Here is a 24323-nt window from a genome sequence, read left to right as displayed (position 1 = left end):
CCAACATGCTCCTTGAGAAAAGGGACAGGGAGGCTCATTATAGCCGCAGGCAGAGGTCACTAGCGAAGGAGAACAGATTTTGCCCTTTGCTTTGGTGGGAATCAGGAGGAGGGACATTGTGATGGGGGGTGGAGACATCCTCTCTTCCTTGTGTCCATACTCACAGATTTCAGTTTCAGATTGTGAATTCAGTGTCCATTCTATTCAAGCTTTGTGAGTTCCCTGCTTTGAATCAGGCATCTGAGTGGCTACATTTGGCCACAAAAGGCCAAGGCTAAATTGCATCCCATAGGGAACAACAAGCTTCACAACAGATATTCTAACTCAATAATAGGGTTCCCAGAAAAAATACAGCACATCTGGTTCAACTGGAATGTTACATAAACAACATATAATTATTTTAGTATAAGTATGTCCCAAATATTACATAGGACATACTTATACTAAAAAAATTATTTGTTCTTTGTCTGAAATTCAAATTGAACCTGGTGTCTTATATTTCAATTTGCTAAATCTGGTAACCCTACATAAGGCAGAATGAGAAGTGAGGGCTTGAAAATATAGCCGCTAACCACATTTTTGATCCTATTCACAAAAGTGACAGAAACTAACTTAGATTTGGGATCAGAAGGGATCTGATAATTAATTAGCTTAGATCCAGTTAGAGGCTGAGAATGTCTGACCATGTCAGGCAGAGGCTAACAGTAAATGGCAGTAAATACAATGAGGGGTTCAAACTCCCGCTTTCAGGACCTCTCAGGGATTTCTGTGTTCTCTCCACTTGTTCCTTTTGCTTGGGTGAAGGAAAATCATTGCTTAAGTTGAGCATAGAGATCTGAGAAGCAGAGCCAAGTTTTTTGTTTGTTTTTTTTTTAATTGTTTGGGATTCATGAGGGTACAAAGAGTTAGGTTACACTGATTGGATTTGTCAGGTAAAGTCCCTCTTGTAGTTGTGTCCCACTCCCAAGAGGTGTGCCATACACCGCGACCCCCGTCCCTGCTCCCTCATTCCTCTACTCCACTCCTGGTAAGAGCTCATCTACTGCCTTCATTAATTGAGTACATTGGATTCTTGGCTTCTCCATTCTTGTGATGCTTTACTAAGAAGAATGTGTTCTACCTCCATCCAAAGCCAAGTTTTAAAGTGAAAATAGGAACCTTAATTTCTAGAACTGAGTACGTTCTGGCACTGCTTACCTGTACACAGGTAAGCATTAGGACCTTAACGTGGCAAATGCTTACAAAATGGCAAGATCTTACTAAAGGCAAAATTGTTGCCTAGTTAGTAATTGCTTAAAACAATAAAATGGGTAATTGATAGTCTGAATACAAGATTAGTAATATCTAAGAGCTGGTAAATAAAAATTCTTTGTAACTGTTATTAGAACTGCTTCTGACTGTGTATCTACATATGCCATTTGTCTATCATATTTTACTACCAGAATATATAAAAGAGCTCTAATTAATTCACTTGAAATAAGAAGTGATTAAATCAAATATTTTATCAAGAAGATAGAAAATAACTCAAGTGGTTTTTTAGCTCACATGACTTTAAAAATAACAGTGTTTGACCTGTGTTCAACTTTCTTTTTGATACTGTGACACTCTGATTCACACTTTCTCTTTAACTAGTAGTTACTGTAAATCTGAATCCCTCAGAGATATCGTAAATCTCCATCAGTCATTTCTCTCTCATTCTCTGAGCTGATTTAGACTCTCTAACCTTTACCCAGGGATGTGCTCTTGCTTAGGACTTGTTCAGTATGTTCATAATCTTTTGCTCTGTAAACAGGGTGCTCTCTCAGGCTTGTTCTTTTAAAGACTCTGTCTAAATGAGGCCATAGAGCCTGTGGGTCTGAACTCCAGTGGGTACAGATGATTGTTACTTAGGACATGAAATACCTCAGCGCACTCTAAAGCTTACCCCCAAATGCCTTGAGTCAAATTTGTTAAAGCCCTCATTACAACATGTACGTTGGCAAAAGGAAAAGCTGCCACTCTTTACACAGACTCCAAAGATGCCTGGAGTCTGCCACACAGGTGGTGCAACTGAACATCTTAATTTCTGCTGATGCTCCTACTGCCAATAGATCTATGATGTCAGATAGATTGTACATCGGGCCAAACAGACTTCCTGTGGCCCCTTGTTCTTCTAACTTTCTGACAAATGGGGAATTGTTACAACGCTAGTGGGGCTCAGTGACATGTGTAAGGCCACCCACTTGGGTGACAGAGCTGGGTTTTACTATTTGGCCAACACCTTTTTCACACCTTTTTCAGGGAGGAAAGTGGAGGTCACACAGGTGTGTGAACTGTTGGGGAGAGGAGAATGGATCCTGAAGCCCTGGGTCAGGGGAGGTGGGCACAGGGCTCTCATCCAGTTGTTCAGTTTTATGAAGAATAGATTTGAGATCCAGAATGCTTGGCCTGCTCACATGAGAGTCAGGGGCTAGGGAGGGGAGACGGTATTTGCTGCTGAGAGAAACTGCTCCCACGGCCTCCTTGGCCAGGTCTGCAGCAGTGTCTGGGCCTGGGAGTGCGGCCGCCGGGTCATCTGAGGGCCTGTTTGTGTGGCTTCTTCCTCCCCCTACATCAAGTGGACAGTGGTGCTGGACAGCGCAGAGCCCTGCCTGTTTGGCAGGTCTTTCCTTTAGAGTGGGGTTGCTGACAGAACTGTCTATAAGCAGACACAGCAAGGCCCAGGTCATAGGCAGTAGAAATTGAAAGGGGAAACTGCAGACACTCCCCAGGGACACTCTCAGCCTCTAAGGACAGTTTCCTGACTTTGTCTGGAAAGTAGCATTCGGCAGAACGGCAGAGAACAACTAGAGCCAGATTCTAGGCCAAGGACTGAAGTCTGCTGCCTCTCACTGGTGCCTCCAAACTCTGTCGCATCCATGAAAACGACTCTGATTCCCCTACCAAGTTGGAAACCAGACACTGGCCTTTAAAAAACACATTTGAGTTAATATTTGGCAGGTACCTGGATCCAGGTGCAGCTCTCAAAGCTGTGGACAAGCAACAAGGTGTGGACGATGACTCAGGTTCCTGGGAGCCCTGACCTCCTGGGTTAGTCAAATGTTCCCTGGCCATTTCCTCTTTCCCCACACGCTGGCCATGGTGAAATCCCCACCAGGCACTATAAGAAGCCCCTGGCTCTGTGCAGAGCCAGCGGATCCTGCTGAGAGGACAAGATGAGGCCAGGCCACCCCTTTCTGCTACCCCTTCTGTTCCTCTTTGGCCGGGCTGCAGGGGAGTCAAAGGATTCAAGGGGTTTGAAAGCCCCGGTCCCCGTCTCTGGCTCCAGTTCCTTCCTGGACTTCAGCTCCAACTTTGACTCCAGCCCTTTGGGCGGCAAAGCACCCCTGTCCAAGGTGAGGAGCCTCCAGGGTCCGAGTGAGCTGTGTTCATTCCTTTCCTCTCATTTTTGGGGGACCCGACTATAATTTCATGGACAGCTAGGTCTACACACTCTACAAGATTTATGAATCTTTTTGTTGACAATAGGTGGCGTGGAAATGAATTAAAACCTGGGTAAAATAACTAAATTGTTAGCATTTCTCCAGCTGGGCGACTGTAGGGAAGGAATCTATGTTTTAAAGAGGTTCTCAAACCTGGCCGCACATTAGAATAGACAGTGAGGGGTACTCTAAAAGTACAGACTCCTGGGCTCTCTACTTCTTCAAAGTCAGACCTGAATAATTAAAAATATTTTACATTATTATGGGTATGTAATAGTTGTGCATTTTTATGGGGGATAGGTGATGTTTTGATACAGGTATACTGTGTGTAATAATAATCAAATCAGAATAACTGGGGTATCCATCATCTCATGCATTTATCATTTCTTTGTGTAAAAATTAGGTATTTTTAAAAACCTCTCACTGGGTGATTCTAATCTGTAGCCTGGGATAGGAAATAAGGGAAGGGGCCCTGCTACTAGCAGCTGTGGGACAGTTTGTCCAACTGGTTTGCTTCCTAGCAGGGAGCCTGTGAACAGTGGCCCTCAAGGGAGTAGAGAGAGAGCTGTGGTGCTCCTGTTGGGGCCCTGACAGTATCTCTTGGCCTAGTTTGTAAAGGAAATGGGTGTCAGAAATAAAGAGAGGACTTATTGGTTTTTAGGGAAGTGAACATTTCCCCAGGGGAGTGTTAACTATTTTTAATGTTCTTTATAGGGAATCTTTAGGACTATTTTCAGCTCTAAACAACCGCAGCAGCATGCAAACAAAATCAAAAAGTCATGTATTACATAGGGATTGGTCCAGCTAGGCCAATACATAGAAAGACTGGTGAGCCCAGTCCCTGGGGGATGTCTTACTTGGACCTCCTTTAAAACAGTGGGAATAAGGTGGCGCCTGTGGCTCAAAGGAGTAGGGCACCGTCCCCATATGCTGGAGGTGGTGGGTTCAAACCCAACCCCGGCCAAAAACTGCAAATAATAATAGTAATAATAAAACAGTGGGAATAGGCTTGGCAGGGGTGAGAGCATAGGGGGCAAGAAGCAATTACTTGCTTCACCTCTAGTCCTTTCTGCAGGAGTCCCACTGTGTAAAACCTCCTAGGCTAGCCTTGCTAAGATGTGACTTGGGGTGGGGAAATCTTAACATCTTAATCCTGTAGTTTAGGATCTTTATTCTCAGGTCAGGTAGCTGCTTACATGAGCATGTCTTACATGAGCATGGAAGGGTGAGTGGGGAAAGGGGAGGAAAAGGCTTTTGTTTGTTTTCATTTTCACTATCAATAAAAATGTGACAATTAACAAATATTTTAATAGAAAGAACAGCAATGATATCTACTGTGTGTTGAATAAACGTAAGGACTAGTTTAAGTACATATATTATCTTATTTAACCTTAACTAAGACACAGGTAAAATTAATAGTCCCATTTTAGAGATGTGAATACTGAGGCTTAGTGAGGTAAAGTCACTGGGTTAAAGTCACTGGCAAGTTATGTAGCTCAGAATTAGATATCCATTTTCATCATAATCTCTCTATATTCAGAATTCTATATTTCCAGGGAGTATAGATGAAAATTGCTTATTTATTTTATTTTATTTTATTTTTTTCAGTTTTTGGCCAGGGCTGGGTTTGAACCCACCACCTCTGGTATATGGGGCCGGCACCCTACTACTTGAGCCACAGGCACCACCCGAAAATGGCTTATTTTTAAGAGAAGAAAGGTTTGGGAATCATTAATATGCACAACAAATCTTTGTAGCCAGAAATCAGATGCATAATTTTATTCCATGATACTAAATGATTCCTGGGGATTGAACAGAATTGGTTAGCATTTTTTTTTTGAGTGAGATTAATAATTTATTATGAAACATCATCACAATGAGAAACCAGTATTTGGATAAGATCAAAGCTGAAATAATAGAAAATAAAATATAAGTCAAGAAATAGAGAAATCCAAAATGCTTATTGATATAAAGAGACAAATATTTAAAAGTAGATAAGAAATGGTAGTCAAACTGTACTTAGATTTTAATGTCTTTCCTAGCTACTTATCTCCCTCTGGTGAGTCAGTATTACAACTCCAACTTTTTTTAATAGTGGAGTAGGAGTCAATTCTGTAAGCTAATTTTCTGGGGCTGGTTGTCAGCTTGATGAACTCTTTGGAAAGAGGAGGAAAGCCCTTTTATAACTGTCGTTGAGCAAAGTCCAAATGTATCATCTTCTGTCCTTTGAAAATGTTGAGTATCATTATTTTATGGCTTGAATCTGTGTTGGCACTTAGACTTGGCTGGTAATCAGAGACGACCGTAACCTTAACTCACAAATGTGAGTAGCACCTTTGCTGCAAGTGCTCAGAGTATGCTCCCACCTCAGGTATCATCCTCTGAAGGCGGGAATGCTATAGAGTCCTCAATTCCCAGACAAGGTCTGGGCTCAATGCTCTGCTCTATATGGCAACTGCCATAATCAAAATCACAGTTTTATGTGCTTTTGTCATCAGGCTACTGGGCAGGTTGAAAAAGCCACTAGGACCTTCATAATGATGGTGGGCTTGACTCCTGGGCAGCAAGTGGGTTTTAATCATCTCCTTAATGCCGGAGCTCAGCACACTAGAGACTTCAGTGAATGTTAGCTGAGCACATGCTGCATGAGAACCCTGTAAAGGGTGTCCGTGGGGTCTGCAGGGTCCTATTTTCCCTCCACGAGGGATCACATATCCTTTCCAAGGCCAGGGGGACAGGCACTCATCTGCCTCCCATTCCTCATGTTATGCTCACATGGAGTTTGACTATTCACCACGGAGAGAGACTCATCACCATTAGCTGCATTGTCTTTGAATGAGAAGCAGAAATACCTCTAATGGGAGACACTGATCAAACTTATGGACCATTTTGATGTCAGCTGAGCACACTGGGCTGATGATAAGCAGGATGGAAGCCGAGGAGTCCCTAGCATTGAGACAGAGATGTTCAATAGAAACCAATGGAATGGCTGTCAGCAGGGCTCATAATTATTTGCCTGTCTTTCAGGTGAACTTCAGAACTAAAAGTTGTTAGATAGGGAGTTCTGGTTGACTGTCTAGAGACTGTTTGATGTTATCCACTGTTTCTTGAGTTGGCAGAGCTTTTGAGAGAACTCTGAGAATGGTCCAAGCTTGTCTTGTGCAGCTAATTAACCTCCTCTTGTCAAAATGCAATGCAAGATTTTTTTCTAGATAGTTATTATAATGAGGTATTTCTTCAACAGTCCATGATAAGTTGATCCTCCCTGAAAAAGCCATGACATGCTTGGGCTATCTTTGGAGAAAGAAAAAGAGCTGGTTTCAAGGGAAGCTGGTCTCTCTGACAGGCTCCTGATGTATATTGTCCAGTCTTTATTCATCCCTGGTAAAGACCCTTTCCCATCAATCCCCTAGCCTCTACCCCCATGTTCACCATAAACCTGCTTGTCTCTCCTCCATATTCTCCAATTCCTGCAAGTGTGGGGATGTGATTAGGAAAGAAAATTGAGACCAATGTCAAAAATTTTGACTGTATACATATAGAGGCTTTTGGATACAGGCATATATATTTTTCTTCCCACTCAGCTTAAGTTAAAAAAAAACCAACTTAGTTGCAAAAGCCTCGATTGGCTGAGAGATCACTAATAAAATGGGTCTTGATTTTAGAAGTGTCTAGGCCCAACTAGTGGGCATTAAAAGCACAGAATGCACACACCTCAGTGGCAGCCAGCTGACCTGAGCTCTAAGACAGGGCCCTGAGTCTCTTCAAACTCTGAAACCCATTGCTCTCTCCTTAGTAGTTTCATAAAAAGTCCCTTCAGGCTGATGATCCACAGGTGAGCTTTGGGTTGGTGTTCCGATGAGATCATTTAAAAGCACAGCCAGTCAGCTGCCAAGAGTCACTCTGAAAGGCAGTAGTAGTAATAAAAAAATGTTAATCGTGCTGGGATCCCCTTGGGGAAGTTCAAAGGGGACAAAAGAAAAATAGGATCTTTCAAGCCTGTCATTTAGAAATATGCAGCCATGCTGAAGTGTGAGCCTGAATATCTTAAAGAAGCATCAGATATTTTAAAATGACTTCTGCAAGTGGTAAGCTGGAAAATTTTATTAAAAAAATTTACATGAAACGTTGAAACAGATACACCATTCAGTTATTCATAAATGACTGGTTTGTTTGATTTTGAAGGATGTTAATTTTGGAGTTTCCCAGGTGAAGAGAGGATATAAATTTGCATTGTATATTTTCACTGTACCCATATCCTTGATGGTTCTCTCATTCGGACTGGGAGGAATTGGATTGGGGTTGGGGGAAAGTAAGGAAAAGAAAATGAGTAATAATAGAAGGAAAGAGAAAGTGACATTTAGAGAAAGGGATTGCCTGCCTTGTGCCAGGGACTTGGCTCACTTTACTAAGGACAGCTGTGGGAAGAAGGTTATCTCTATTTTACGGGTGAGGGAACAGCCTAAAGGAGGTTTCACATCTAGTGAGGGCTGGGATTGAAATTCAAACTTTGAACTCTCATTGCTTCTTTATTTCCCTTCTTTTGCATAAAGGCAGTGATAATTCCTTCAAGACTCCTCAAGAATAAAGAATCTTTCGTTTGGTAAAGGCTACTGACATGGGGGTTTAGTCCAACAGGTGGAGAGATGGCTAAAGGCTGTCTGTGGTTGCCACCTGTGAAAACACAGCGATTTTAGCTTGCTTGCATGATTCTATTCATTTATGTATTATTGGACTCCACTTGCTTGCCTCTAAGTATTCTGTTGACAAGCCAATTTCTTTCTCTCCAGTTGCCAAAAAGCTCAGTTTCCAGCCTATTACTGATGTACAATTTATTATTATTTACAGTCATTTTCCAATTTCACCGGCTCCGTGGATGACGATGGGACCTGCCAGTGCTCCGTTTCCCTGCCAGACACTACCTTTCCCGTGGACAGAGTGGAAAACTTAGAATTCAAGGCTCATGCTCTTTCCAAGAAGTTTGAAGAAGAGCTTTCTAAAGTAAGTGTTTTTCTTTTCAAGCAATATTTTGATAAGAACAAACAAAACAAAACTTTTTTTTTTTTTTAACTTAGGGTTTTATGAGTAACCATTCTTCACTATATCGAAGACAGCACATTTGTATCCTATGGAGATCTTAGCATTTATTTTATAGTACACCCATGGAGTTCTTTATAGCAGGGAAAATGAGAGCACAGGAAGAAAATGGGGTCAAGATCACTCATGCCATAGATTAAAAACTCACTGGAGTATTGTAGTTGGAAAAAAGCTCTGAGCTCTCCCTGCGAACCCCAACCTGGAATTTTTATTTTGTTTTGTTTTCTTTCTTTCTTCTGGTCGAGGTCTCTCCCCCACCTTTGATTTCTTTTCTTTCCTGTCTTCCGCCCTCTTCAGTTCTATTCTATCTCCCTTCTCCTTTAACTTTTCTTCTACTCTTATTCCATTCCTTATTCCCTTTGCTTCAAGGGGAACAGACTTCTTTACCTTTATGAACCTCAGTTTTCCCATCTCTGGTCCACCCCTCCTAAGCTCTCTTTTTCTTTCCTTTTTAATTCTTTTATTTTGAACCCTTTTTGGTTTTCTCTCACTTTTAGATGACTGCTCCTTTTTTTTCTTTCCATCTTCCTCCCCTGTGACTCCCCCCAACTTTCTTCCTCTCAAACTCCTACCCTCTCTCTCTCTTTTCCTCTTGTTTAATTATTACAATTTGTTCAGTTCCTTCTCTCTCTCCATCTCTTCCTTGGTGATAATTCTCTGGGTCTCAGCATTACATTAAATGTGTCCAACATTAGACCCAAATTGAAGGCTTCCCTGGGAATTTGAATCAGCCGTGGTAAAAACTCTGACTTAAACCGTCTGATTACCGCTTTTTCCAGCCCGAGGAAGTTATCCTAAAAGTTGCCTTTCTCTGAGCAAGAATGTGACTTGGCATTCCAGTTTTGACCCCTTCCACCTTTTTAGCCAAGTTCAAAATCAATTAGAAAGTGCTCTTATTTTCTGCACAGGTGAAGTCCAACCTAGGCTATAATCACATTATGCATTATTTAGCATAACTCCATTAATTTGCAAGGAGCTCTGGCTTTACTACAATATTCAAAATAAGTTTTTCTGAGAAATTTGAGCTCAGCCACCTGCATATTCAACATAGTTATTCTTTAAGACAAAAATTATGATGAGGCTGAGACCCTACTTTCAACCTGAACTGGTATATTCTAAGTTTAAATGAGTGCCCAGGAAAATGTGTTTGACTACTCCAAGAACCTAGCTTCTTAAGAAATAAAATGTCCTTGAATTAATCAGCAGAAAAGGCACAGCACTAAATTATAAATTCTAACCATTAATATTCATAGCCTTATTCCAGCATAATCAAGTACAGATAAGAAGTTATGCATAAAAACATAACAAGTAGAGGAAAATCCTAGGTAAAGATCTTTTCGGTTAGAGTCATTTGCTTTGAAATAGTGGAAGCTGCTGATTTGCATGTTGACTTTGCTAGCAGCAGTGTGAAGGGCAGTTTGAAACCTCACGCTGCTCCGGGGAAGAGTCTGTGGCTTGCCAGGCTTGTGAATATGGGACACTCAATTCTGATCCTACAAAGGGGCAGGTAGCATCTGCTCTGCTAATAATTGGCAGGGAAGACATGTAGAGTAGGTGGGAAAAGTTTTAGTTCTGAAAGTGTTAGTACCTGCTCCTAAAAAAAATTTATGATTGACACCAAAAGAAAAAAATGTACTTGCCAGCTGGGATTCACATAATCAATCTGGTGCGGCAGGTGATAATAATAACAATAACAGTAGCAGCCTCTGTTTGTGCTTTTCCGAATGCTTTCAGTTCTCATCTCCTCTCAAGTAACCCGGGAAGGCGGGTAGGCTGCGTAGTCTCCTGCGCATTTGAGGGATGGAAAAACTGTGGTTCAGAAAAGGTAAAGAGACTTGCTCAAGGTCATTCCTCTCTTGGCTGGTTAAGCCATGTTGGGAATTTCAGTCTTCAGCATCATCCCAGCTCTCTTTCCTTTTAGCTGTACTGTTATCATCTTCCTGGGAAGACTCAAAACATGCAATAGGTCAGTAATGCCTTCAGATCCAAAGTTATCTTTTTAACTGAAGGGTTTTGAATTTCCAGGTGAATTACTATAGCTGTTCCTAGGTTGCCTTGGAAATCATCATTTATCTAGGGGCTGGAAGAATGCCCATTTAAGGCAGGCCAGTAGAAAAGGTTTTTGACTGCTTTGCATTGATTCATTATCTGCCAGTACACTCAGAAGACAGGGAGCTGCCTCTGCATAAGATGCTGGAAGCATTTTATACTTTTCTCTTGTTTATGATACATCCTGTTGTGACTACACTTAGGAACGGGACAGCACAAAAGGCAGCTAAGGATTTCCTTTTCTCTGAAGGCTTTTGTTCTTTAGGGCAAGTTATTTAATATGACACTTTTGCTAATAGATTCTCATGCATGAGAAGGTTGAAGTAGCCTGGGAGACATTAAAGGAACCCATAAATAAACAACATTGATTGAGTAATGTTTGTGCAGTGAAATATAGTAAATTAAAAGGTCAGCTTGCAAAACACTGAAATCACTGTTTCTCTGTTAATTTCTGTCATCTATAGGGTCTGCATTAGCTAGGCCTTTAATGATCATTATCTTTAATCTTTATAATAATCTTATAAGCCAAATAGCATCACTTCTAGTTTATTGGAAACCAAGGTTTAGAGAAATGAAGTGATTGGCCCATGAAGTGCTGAAGTTATATTTGAGCCCAGGCTATCTAGCTCTAAAGTACTTTATATGTTACATTTATTTTAAAAGGAATAGTGAAAATAATAATATGTTGCAAAGTAAATTTACTTATTTCAAATTATCTGCCCATACTTGTGATCACAAATTTTGAGGGGCTGGCAGAAACACAGAAACAGACTAATTCTTTAGCTTAATAGCCCACTGCACTACATTCTTATTTGTTACAAGAGGGCATTTATTATAAGAAACAATAACAACTACTGCAAAACAAACCCCTAGAGAAACTTTATTCTTCATCTCTTACATAGCGAGTGCATACAAACGAAATAGAATGGAAGCTCTGAAGGTTAGGCTGGTGGTTTAAAAGCAAACGTTTATTTACAGTTGCTAAGTTGTGGAAACAAAGTGAATGTTCACCGACCCAGGAATGGATTAACAAAGTTGGTATATGCATACCATGGAATACTATTCGGCCATAAAAAGATGGGGTCTTTACATCCTTTGTATTAACCTGGATGGAGCTGAAGCACATTCTTAGTAAAGTATCATAGAATGGAAAAGCAAATATCCAATGTACTCAATAATAATATGAAGCTAGTAGATGATCTAATTCATGCCCACAGAGGAGAAAAACTCATTTGAATTCAAGTTGGGGGTATGGGGAATGGGGTGGGGGGAGAGAGGAAAGGAAGAAGGAAGATTGGTGTGCTCCCACTTATTGGGCACAATGTAAGGGTATATGGCACTCCTCTTGGGTGTGGGACACAACTATAAGAGGGAGTCTACCAAATGCAAACATTGTAACTTATTTGTTTGTACCGTCACATTAACCTGAAATAAAAAAATAAAAAACAACGAAAAACAATTTACCTTTCTTTATAGAGAGTTGAAATTTTTCATATAAAAAATTAAAGCAAACATAGATGAGTCTTCTAACACTCAAACTTGAAGTAATGGGGAGCTTCAAGGTAAAGATGTCAATACAGGAATGTCTTCCCCTCGACGCTAGACCCATGTTATTGCTAGAATGTTTAGCAGTGGTCCTGGCTTCTGTATGCAGCCAGCACCCACCCACCCCCAAGCTGTGATGAACAAAAACGTCTTCAGGCATTGCTGAATGTTCCTTGTGGGAAAAAAAATCACCTCCACCCCAAGCTCCATTTAGAATTACTGCTCTAAATCTAAATACAGTCATACGTCACTTAAACACTTGGGTGGGGGGGGAGGCATTCTGAGAAATGCACGTTAGCTGATTTTGTTGCTATGTGACTATTATAGTTCACAGTGTACTCCCACACACCTAGGTGGGTACCATACAGCTAGGCTCTGTGGTATAGCCTGCTGCCCCGGGGCTACTCACCTGTACAGCATGCTACGGTACTGAATATTGCAGGCAACAATTACATAGTTGTATTTGTGTATCTGTGTGTCTCTAAAAAATAGAAAGCCGCAGTAAAAAAAGGTTTTTACAATCTTATGGGAGCACAGTTGTATATGTGGCCTACCATTGATTAAAATGCCTTTTGAGGGAGGAAGAATGCACTAAGAGCCCTAAGTGATAGACACGTCCCTGGCGAGCAGGGCTGCCCCTGCTGAGACCACCCTTCAGGAAGAGCTGGCTTGTTCTCAGAATTGTCCTCACTGACTCGATGACACAGATCCACGCATCTAATCCATGGGAAAGGGTAGACTAATAATTTGCTACCCTAGACTAGTAAAGCACATACTGTGAAGTCTTTCTGGCTCATCTTCAAATTCTCTCCTGCTTTCTATAACTCCACAGGTGATTCCAGTTTTCCTGAGCTCCCTTTCAATGTCAGCTCAAAGAACCTCAACATTTTCCCCCAAACAGATCTTTAGGGACTCTTCATTTTGTGGCTGAACTGGGCCAGGCACACCACGCATGCCCGTAGGTTGCAAACTCTAGATTATTCTTTGGTTTTCTGTAAGAATCTGGGAGAACCACATTTTATTGCATAGGGATGACAGTTGAATCACTCATTTTTGTAGAACAACAGCTGCGATATGCCACCAAAATGTTCCAGGAAAGCTGAGGGTGTTTCATTTGTTCCAAGAGCTGGCAAGGCCAAATGCCAGCAAGCATATTCTGTTCTCAGACTTCCATTTCTGCAATGGATTGGCACTTTATTTATTTATTTTTATTATAGGCAACGTTCTATGCCTGATATTTTAGAAATTGAAACCTGGCCATCTTATATCTATGTGTACTTTAGAGGGGGACTTTTTAGGTTTTAAATTCAGTCAGCCCTCCATATCCTTGGGTTCTGCATCTTAAAGGATTCAACCAACCTGAGGCTGAAAATTTTCACAAAGAAAGCCCAATGAAAATAATACAACAAGGCTGGGCACAGTGGCTCATGCCTATTATTGTAGCAATCTTGGAGGCCAACCCAGGTGAATTGTCTGAGCTCATGAGTTCGAGACTAGCCTGAGCAAAAGTGAGACCACGTCTCTACTAAAAATAGAAAAACTGAAGAGGATCGCTTGAGCCAGAGAGTTGGAAGTTGCTGTGAGCTATGATGCCACAGCACTCTACCCAGGGTGACAGCTTGAAAGTCTGTCTCAAAAAAAAACCCAAAAAATAAAAGATACAAATAACAAAATACAGTATAACACCTATTTATACAACATTTGCATTCTATTCGACATTATGAGGGATCTAGAGATGATCTCACAGGAGGATGAGCATAGGTTACATGCAAAGACTATGCCATTTTATATAAGGGACTCGAGCATCTGTGGATTTGGGTATCCATGGTGAGGGAGAGGTGCTCCTAGAACCAGTCCCTATGGGATACTGTGGAGCGACTGGATATTTATTTTAACCCTCCCATCCACCCAAATGTCACCAGCCTCCTCGGACTCCGAGTGATGGTACATCTGATGGCAGCAAGCATCAGTTGCCAGAGGAGATACACTAGCAGTGCCAAGGGCTGCGTTTCAACTTTCATTAAAATCCTCTTTGCCTGAAGCCCTAGCCCTTTAGGTCTATGGCCTGTAAGTCTGCTCTAATTTGCACAGTAGGGTTAAGTGGAAGGGCTAGAATGACAGAAGTTAGGGCCGCCTTTGGTATTAGAAGGATTAGAGGCCAACATCTGCCTCTGAATTCACCCAGCACTGGGATTAGCTACTTGGCTTTAGTTGTAGTTTGGGGGAAAGTATCCCTTGTGTTCAAATTTTTAAAAAGAACATAAAACCAGCAACTTTTAACAAGCAGGTCCTTGAAAAAGCCATGGCATTCCCCTAGCAATCAGATACAGAAAGAACCACCAACGGTGTTTATTAAAATATCCATTTGGAGATTCCAATTATACACTAAGCCACCAAGGGAATTTTTGGAAGTATTTTAACTTAATGATCAGACATTCAAATATATGCAACAAATGTGTAATTTAAAGGTCTGATTGCAATAATCAGTTCTTGGAATAAATGTGGGAGCACTTAATGAAATGTGCACTTCACAGTGCACATCCACTCACACACTGTGTAGCAGGTTAGCTCTTTATGCCACTTTGTAAAAGGCAGAGGGGCTCAAAACTCATTGCATATGGCGATCAAAGGGGAATCCTAATTAGTGCATCTCTCCTTCTTCTAGAAAATGCTTTGATCTAGAGCACTAGTTCTAAATGGAGGGACAGTGATGGTGGCAGTGATGATTCTGTCCCCAGAGAACATTTAGCAATGTCCAGAGACATTTTGGGCTGTCACAACTGGGGTGTGGCTTTCATCTGGAGGCTAGGGATGCTGGTTAATATCCTACAACCCACAGCACAGCCCCCACAAGAAATAACAACCCAGCCCCACATGCCGATTGCTGAGGATGAGAAACCCAGATTTAGAGTATATACATTGAAGGGAGGAGGGACAGCAAGAGACTCTGATTCAAACCAGTTTAGTTTGGGGAGTGAATATCTTAAAACATTAAAATGGAAATTAAAAAATATACTGGCACATAATGATTCTGAAAAAATATTATTTTTAGTCTAGGTAAGCGCAAAATCCACCCCCCTCCAAGCATAGTAATAAGTTCTTTTTAGCTTGTATTTGGATAGATTTTAAAAATCTAGTTAAATATATTTTTGAACCTATTCTTTACCAAAAAACCCAAAGGTTGTCAGGAATGAAATAGTCCTCAAGGGGTAGGTGGAAACCGGTGTGATTATCATCACTCTGGGAATTGACTTGAACTTTTTGATTCCCTTTCAGGTGAAGGAATATGTCCAATTACTCAGCGTGTATGAGGAGAAATTCTCAAACCTAACTGTCCGAATTGAGATCATGGAGAAGAGTCTCTTTTCCTACACTGTCCTGGACTTTGAGCTGATTAAGGTAGAAGTGAAGGAGATGGGGGAATTGGTCATTCAACTGAAGAAGAATTTTGTTGGAAGCTCAGATATTGTTAACCAGCTGGAAGAGGAGGTAAGGAGGGAACTCACTTCTTAGTGTATTAATAATAAGTTCTCTGTAGTGACTTTAAGCGAGTGCTAGGACTGGGATGTGATTCTCTCTCTTCTAACTTCTAATTCTGTATTCTCTCGTAACCCCATATTCTGTTTTGGATGGATGCATATCTTTGAATAGTAAATTAAGCACATTGAGCATATACTGACTTAGGAGCGGGTGTCGGCTAACAGTCAGAATCCTGTCCTAGAACCAAATAGACTTTGAACTTTTCTAGAAAGGAGGTGATGAGGTGACATGAACTTGAACTGTCTATGGCCAAGCTATATCAGTTATCTGCTCTGAATTTGTCCTCAAGGGACTTATCTGCTCTGAATTCATCCTTCTGGGATGAGCAATCCACAATTTACCTAATTGCAAAAGGTGTGTCCCTCCCCTCCCCCCCTTTTTCTGTTCCTTCTTTTGAATCATCATCTAATCCTTTATCCCTCTTGAAATCCTTCTCCACATACTGGCATATACTGGCAACCCCCTTTAAGAAATTTCTTGTGACTATGTTTTAGTGAAGCCTTTTAAGTACTATGGATAAAGACCATCACATTAATGTTATGGTTGGGTAATTCATATAAACACAAATTTACTAGCACAGTCATGACATGGGCTCTAATTGAGGATTCTGGTTACATATTTTGGAATTTAAGTTTTCTCTGGCTCTCACCATTCATTAGAAACTTAATTATACTACAATACGAGTAAACACGAGTTTAGAGGAGAAGGATATTAGAAGTGAACTTTAATGGACATTTGTGGATGCTTAGAATGAGCCCTGGCTCTATTATTAAAGCTGTTAAAATCTTTGCCATTTTCTTCCTGTCACACACATCTGCCTGGGATCTGACAGGTGTTCATGCTAAACCGTAAAATGTATTCTTCCAAATGAAACCATTCAGAAGAATCTCTGGTGTATTCTCTAGCAACGTTTCCCTAAATGACAAATTCAGCCCTGGCATGTTTAGGAAAGAAATTGCACATTATAATAAAGTCACTCTGAATTTTTATTTCCTTAGATAAGGAACATGACTCTCCTGGTAGAGAACCTCGAGACACTAGACAAAAACAATGTCCTGGCCATTCGCCGAGAAATAGTGGCTCTGAAGAAGAAGCTGAAGGAGTGTGAGGACTCTAACCATGACAGCCCTCCTGCCAACACCCCGCCACCCACTCTGGGTAAGTGTGCTGTGTTTTTACCATTTGAACCAGGCCCCTTAAGGAGCCATGACTAAGGTGAGGAAGGGATTTGGGATTGCAATAGTGAAGCATTGATATGCTTCTATGATCTATGATTCTATGATCCCATAGAAAGATGGGATTCTTACAGATGTGAGTGGACACTTGCACATTTAAATCCCCTGTCCCCCATGTAGTCCTGTGTACTATCTTACCCTGGTGCTTACAGAGAACACAGAGGATGAGTTGATTTAAATAAAACCTACAAGTTACAGTGTATTCCCTTTGTATTTACCAGCAGGAAAAAAAATCTCCACGGTGAAGGAGGCTCTGGGGGAAAGGCTCTGGAATCTATGGTGGCATCCGCCTTCCTGTGGATTAGAAGGGCCTATTGGCTCACTTATCTGATGAGCTGGGTTTATGCTGTGAATACTCTTGCCTTCCCTCTTTCTTTCTTCTCTTTGTTCTTCCCTAAAATGCATGTTGAGCACCTGCTATATTGTGTTTCCTGGGATTTAATAAGGATGAAAGGAATGGCCCTTACATATCATGGTCTTTGTGGGTGTATCTTGCCATTCTTCCAGGATGGGGAGCTCTTGGAGGGTAGAGATTGGCATCTGTCACTCCAGTGAGTCCCCTTCTTAAGGGGTGAAGTATAGCACAGAGGTGGTGATCTCTAAACATGCCCATGAATGGTGAGTGGTGTGCAGGATTGAAGGGCACACATAGCTTTACAATCCCAAAGCTTTCCTGGCTAGTCAACTGAAGAAAAAAGATCCTTAATTTTTTTATTTGTGAAATGGGAGAATAATAGTTCCTGCTTTGGAGGGTTGCTGTAGGAACTAATACTTGGACGCCCAGAGCTGAATGTTCGGCACTCACACACTGGCAATAGATATTATTAGTAATGATGATAATTGAAGTGAAAACCTCGCTGTGAAAAAAACAGGGCCAGATCCTTATGCCCCACAGTTCTACCCTCCAGGTGAACTGCAGGGTTCAGCCTGTCCTTTAGAGACATTGAGGTCATGGGGACCTTTTTCCTTCAGGTCCTGAGCATCATGGTCTGAATGGGAACTGTATCTTTTCATCAAATCATACAGCCTTTTCATTTTAATTAATTCCAATCCTCGCTCCTGTTTCCTTTTAGAATGTGCATTTCTGGATCCTTATCCATGCAGCTTGTTTCTTTGAGGCTTCAATCAGATATGGCCTCTTGTTGATGCTCAGGGGACTCTTCTCCCTCCCTCTAGGCTGGGGACGGCATGCGGGGAGGGTTAGGGCAAAGATTGTGTCTGTGCTCTGTAATTAAGACTACCTTTGGTCTGGGATCAGTGGTCTAGGTGCATGTAGGAAATGTGAGCTGGATGTGCTGGGCCCCAGGGGCTCACTGAGGCAGGAGTGGAAGCTGTGACAACTTCGGATAAAACCTGAAAAACTCCCACCCCCAAGAAAATCTTCCTCACACAAGGGATTTTTCTGACACAATTTTCTATGTATCCCTTAGAATGAGAACATTTTAGAGCAGGTAATTAAATCAACATTCAAGGCCATGTAAGAGTAGTCCCGGCGTGTCTTAGAGGAGGGGCCTTGGGTGGCCAGGATGCTACTTTTCCCGAGGTAGTTAGTGACAGGACTGAAACTGACATGCAAGGGCCAGCTTGGGACCTACAGCGCTGGGTGGCAGTAAACCACGGATGACTGTGGGGTTGGGGTGGGGGTGGGGGGAATGCACTGCTTAGTATCTAGGGAAGAAAGTGAGTGAGTCTGGTGGATGATTTTTGAAAAATTTTTTTCCAGAACTTTCCCTGAGGCCTTCACACTTAGGCTTTTGTGATCCATCTCAGCCTAGCTGTGTTGTTTAAACAAATCAGACCCAGATTTCCACTCACTTTCCCACAACCTTGGCTGTAGTTGAATCCCTGCCAAGCCACCTGGCTCTCCGCCAGCTTTGTTCATATTATATTTATGATGTTTATATTAAGCTGACTGTTGGTCATGTTTTTAAATCAATTTCTTTCACTTGCTCTCTTTCTGTTTGGATTGGTTGATAATGCAGAATTGGAAAATCCCCAGGCACCACCAAGTTGTAAGCCTACGGAGACTTTAATTAAAGTTACTCACCATTATAGGACTTTAAAATCTGGCCTGTCTGCTTTTTGCACTGTAGAGTTGCACAGAACAAAAAAAGACTAACATGCAAGTCTCAGCTCTAAAGTAATTTTGTTCTTTATGGGCCCCCTTGCTTGTAGCCATAGTTTACTCACCCTCAGCTTGAACTTAGAATAAGAACATGTATTTCAGGTTTAAATAAAATATGCTTTATATTTGCTTTTTGCTGCTTCATTTGATAGAACTTTCTAATAGAAAATAATTGGCCTTTTACTCATTATCTTTTTTATTCCCCTCAAAACTTCAGTCTTTCTCTGTTTTTCCTTTAAATCTAACTACATATAGACTCACATGTGATGGGAATGCTTAGGGGTTGATCATCATTTTGCTTGGGAATGCGAGGCTCTGTGCTGGTACACGGTAGGTGCTCAGTCAGTATCTGGTGACTGAAAGGGGTATGAAAGACATGGAGTGAAGTGCTAAAATCCTAGGCTTAGAGAAGACCAGGGTGATGAGTAGCATATATCCAAAGCTTCACAGTCAATTTAGTCTTAATCATTTTATAATTATGATCATTTTAATTGCCTAATTCTTACTAGTCAATCATATTCTGCTCTTGGCTCAAACAAGTTCACTTGCCCAGGTGAGAGAGTGCATTAATAGATAAAGATTAATTTTCCTCTGCAGGCATATAATTATTGGCTTTTAAAAAATGCTACTAATCACGATACTTCTAAAAAGCCATGGTAGAATATTTTAAAAACTCACTATTATGGCTTCCTTGAGTATTTTCGGAATACCACGACAGTATCTAATGAACTGGGTGATGAAGAGATCGCCAACCAAGGCTACATTTATGTAGAGGGTTCCTTATATTATGTTCTGTGGAGCAGAAACCAGGCTTTTTGAAAAACCAAGTATGTAGCAGGGTGGAAGACTAGTGTTTTATAAATAGGGTTAAGCTGGAGTTAGGTGATTTGATTAATGTTTCATTTCTTTATTCCACAAACATAATCTGGTACCATTGTGTGGCTGGCCCCTTTTTGGGTACTGGGGTTACTGGGATGGGTAAAGAAACCTCTGGAAACCACCATCCAGGAAAGGAGACAGTCATGTAATCCTCCAGTTGTAACATGATGTGATTATAATGATGACAGTTACCATTTACAGACTTACCTGTCTTCTCCATATTCTTCCTGCAGAGCAGGTATTACTACTTTTCTTTTAACATGAGGAAACTGAGGCTCAGGTTAAGTAACTTGCTGAGGGATACATAGTTAAGTATTGCAGTTAGGATTTGAATCAGAATCTGTGTGGTGATACTTTCTCCAAACCAGGCTGCTTTCCAGAGAGGTGTACTTGTGATTTCTGGAGTAAGGAGGAAGTTCCAGCAACTCTCCTACCTGATTAACACAAAATTATTTTTGCTTCTTTGCCTCTGGAGTAGTAAAAGGGTATTCTTGCTTGTGACAGTTCTGTGCTATGTCCTTTCCACCAGAAAATGCAAAATGATTCACTGGTCTTCCGCAAGGCTTGGATCATGGCTGGGGAACGGATTGTTGCTCAGGTTCTGGGATGGGAACCTGGTTGGAAGGGAATGAAGTGTGTCTAAGACCTTGAATGAAGGAAGGGACTGGGGTAGAGGCCTGAGAGAAGAGAGGGTAAGGAGAAACTGAGTGAACATGGGCTGGGAGTGGGGACCCTAAGGATCAGTGGCCACTGGGTTGGCCGTCAGGTTATAGTTTGCTGCCAAGAGTCAGGGAAATATGCCACAACCTTTCCCCTGATCTGCCACTGTTGTGGCCACATCTGTAGTACTGGCAATGATGCTGAGTTCTTGTCCCATTTTTGCTTCCTTTCAACCATAGACAGGGTCCCCAAAATGGCCCAAAGGGGATAGAGGATAAAGGGAGGATAACAAACAGAAGTGTGTTTGGGAGTGGTTGGGAGGTGATGAACAGGTGTCATACAATTGCAGTATTTATACTGGGTACAGTTTTAATTTTCTGGCCAATTTATGAAATGACGAACCATTATTATTATTATTAGTAATAATAATAGTAATAGTACTATTAGCCTAATAGTAATAGTAATAGTAGTAGTGATAGTAAGTTTTGAGAAGTTTATTTTAGTTCCTTCATATTTAAAGATTCCTACATCTAAAGACAGAATAGTTTATTTTTAACCTCATGGAAATGCTTGAATAAGTTATATAAATCATATATTTTCCTTAGATATTTTTTGCTGTTGTTTAGATATTTTCTTTCTAGGAATGCAAGATTCAAATGAAGCAAATAATCCCTAAGTCTTCCAATCTGAAGGGAAGGAAAAAGTGACTTTCCTCAGAGTGACGTGTAATTGAATAAATAAGTTTTCTGAAAGATATTTAGCTGGAAAATCCAGTTTGTAGCATATAGAAACTCGAACAGGTTTTGTTATCATTAAACCGAATACACTGCTAACTTTATTTTAATAATTCATGCATTGTTTCATAAACAAAAGCAAACAAGCATTCATCTGAGAGATCACTTTTAGTAGAAGAAATAATAATTTATAATTTTATTTATTATTTCTTTAGTGGAGAGCAGTCTCTTGGCTGAACACACGTTGCTTTTTTATTTATGAAATGGCACATGCATTATTAAAATAAACCCGCGACTGTGTTCTGCTTAATGATATGCAAAATTATTTGAGGTTGGGTACAGAGTGGTTTCATTTCTCTACCTGTTGTATGGTTGGCTGGCTTTCTCACCAACTGCCGATTTATGAGAGCATTTAAGGAGCGCGTATTTAATTCTGGGACCGAAAAGCCCCAGCAGATTGGAAAAGTAAAAACAGAATTTCTAGTAATGGTTTCACCTTCGACCAGTCCTTGAGTGAAGAGGATGGAGAGAGGAAATGTTTGGCAAGAAAAAGAATAGGTCGTTCCCTAATGGACACGACAGAGCCTCAGAGACTAAGGATCTGCCCTTCCCACCTCTTAACCCACAAAGTGCAAATCTCAGGCAATCCTGTGGCTCCAGCTCACTTTGTGTGTCCTCCCTGGCTCCTTGATTCCCACCAAGCATTTGATGTCAAATCTAGCAATTCAGGTTCAGCCCCTTCCTCGTCTCACCTGCTCTGCTCTAAGAAGTGTGGGAGAAAATGACCCCACATGTACTTGAAGTTGGATTTTCTTTGTCATCCAGTAGACTATCTCACCAGTTTTTAAAATAGCATTTATTAAGATCCCAGAAAAATATGGGTTCACTCTTTGGATATTTATTATGAAAATTCAGCCAGAATTTTATTTTATTTTTTTGTAGCTCATAAACGCTTCGGGTTGGCAGGCATTTCAGAGGTAGTGCAATGTGAAGGGCCCATTATCTGGCCTGAGTCATTTCCTAAGAGTTTCAGGGAATGGAGAGTCAGTGGAACAGTGGATCTAGTCCCACTTGATTATACACATTGTGACAATGACAGTGTCAGAATGGGAAGGATGAATACTTGCTTGTCACCCTATTGTCCTGCAGCATACAGGTTATGAACAGTGGGCTTCACCTTGTAACTCCGCAGCAGGATGGTCGCCATGTGATTTATGTGATGAGCTGTGCACTGGGCACAGAGCTGGCAATGCTGCTCAGACATCACTTCATGGCTTCTCAAGGCTAAAATACCACCATGATCGGACCATCTTTCTCTATCTATAAAATACTGTGTTTAAAACTTCCTCTTCTGAGAATAGCTTCCAGTAAAGTTGGTACCTGGAGTGGATGTGCACTTGGGGTCCTGGGAAAGGGTAGAATGAGGTAGGAGGTGAAGGCTTCCCCTGGACAATGTTCTCCACCACAATTCTCCTTGGGCCTAACCTTGGTGAATAGCAGGATTTATGGAAATAGGGAAGGATTCTGGAATCATCTTGCTTTCTTGATTTCTCTGTAAGAAAAATGCAGTAAGGTAATGTTTGCAAAATACTTTCTGATAGCAGAAAATATATTGAATTCACCAAGTTCCCCTTTCCTCTCTCTGGGCCTTCAAACTTTCTGAATATGGTTCTTGGCAGTTTCACTATCCCCATTTTCTACATTGAAGGCCCATCCATGGAGGCAGAGGCAGTTCTCTGTAGAGGTGACAGTAGAGGTTTTGGCTCTTCCTCATCAGAACCACTGATGTCATTGAACTTCGACAGGAACAAAATATTTATGGATTCCTTTGGTTCTTAAGATATTACACTATTTGTATGCTGTCATTTATTTTCTCTAAGAAAGCCCTTTTATTTTCTTGTTTCTATAGGGAGCTGTGGTAACGGAGGTGTGGTAAACATCAGCAAACCGAATGTGGTTCAGCTCAACTGGAGAGGATTTTCTTATAAATATGGTGCATGGGGCCGGGATTACTCTCCTCAACATCCAGACAATGGGCTGTATTGGGTAGCGCCACTGAATACAGATGGGAGACTGTTGGAATATTATAGACTCTACAACACTCTGGATGACTTGCTGTTGTATACAAAAGCTCGAGAATATCGGATCACCTACGGCCAAGGCAGTGGTACGGTGGTTTACAACAACAGCATGTATGTTAACTGGCAGAACACCCGTGACATTGCCAAAATTGACCTGACCACCAACAAGGTGGTACTGACCAGAACTCTCCCCGACGCTGCCTTTAATAACCGTTTCTCATATGCTGATGTTGCTTGGCAAGATTTTGACTTTGCTGTGGATGAGAATGGGTTGTGGGTGATTTATGCAACTGAAGCCAGCTCTGGTAACATGGTGATTAGTAAACTCAATGACACCACACTGGAGGTGATAGACACTTGGCATACCACGCAGTATAAGCCATCTGTTTCTAATGCCTTCATAGTATGTGGGGTTCTGTATGCCACCCGTATTCTGAACACCAGAGCAGAAGAGATATTTTACTACTATGACACAAACACAGGGAAAGAGGGCAAGCTGAATATTATACTGCATAAGATGCAGGAAAAAGTGCAGAGCATAAACTATCACCCTTTTGACCAGAAACTTTTTGTCTATAATGATGGTTACCTTCTGAACTATGATGTTATCTTCCTGCAGAAACCTCAGTAAGCTGTTTAGGTGGTAGGGTGAAAGAGAAATAAAATGTTTGTTAATAAAAATAGTCTTGTCTATGTATTCTGTTATCTGCAGGGAAATCTAAAAGTGTTTGTTTCATAGCACTATTCAGGTGTATAGTGCCACCATGCTAGAGACTGAGGATGTTTGCACTGATTTGATGAGTCCACATGGGAGCCATCTGCCTCTAGGGATGCATTTCCCATATAAAATAAGGTCTTTCCAGGGTGGAATTATCAGAGGTCTTAGGGACACTGTGGGTTTAAAGAAGTCTACAGTA

General features: G+C 41.2%; 1 protein-coding gene across 1 annotated transcript; it reads left to right on the top strand.

The window, feature by feature from the left end:
* The first annotated feature begins 3194 nt into the window (after positions 1–3194).
* OLFM4 (olfactomedin 4) lies at positions 3195–24114 on the top strand. The gene is made up of 5 exons (XM_053563933.1): positions 3195–3374; positions 8310–8462; positions 15429–15641; positions 16691–16850; positions 23235–24114. Exons 1-5 carry the CDS (start codon positions 3195–3197, stop codon positions 24035–24037), a joined length of 1509 nt encoding a protein of 502 aa, XP_053419908.1. The 3' UTR covers positions 24038–24114.
* Positions 24115–24323: the final 209 nt, after the last annotated feature.

Source organism: Nycticebus coucang, chromosome 15 (assembly GCF_027406575.1).
Source record: "Nycticebus coucang isolate mNycCou1 chromosome 15, mNycCou1.pri, whole genome shotgun sequence".
In the NCBI taxonomy this organism is placed as follows: domain Eukaryota; kingdom Metazoa; phylum Chordata; class Mammalia; order Primates; family Lorisidae; genus Nycticebus; species Nycticebus coucang.
The sequence above is the reverse complement of the archived record's forward strand: the minus strand, read 5'-3'. Positions and strand labels throughout refer to the sequence as shown.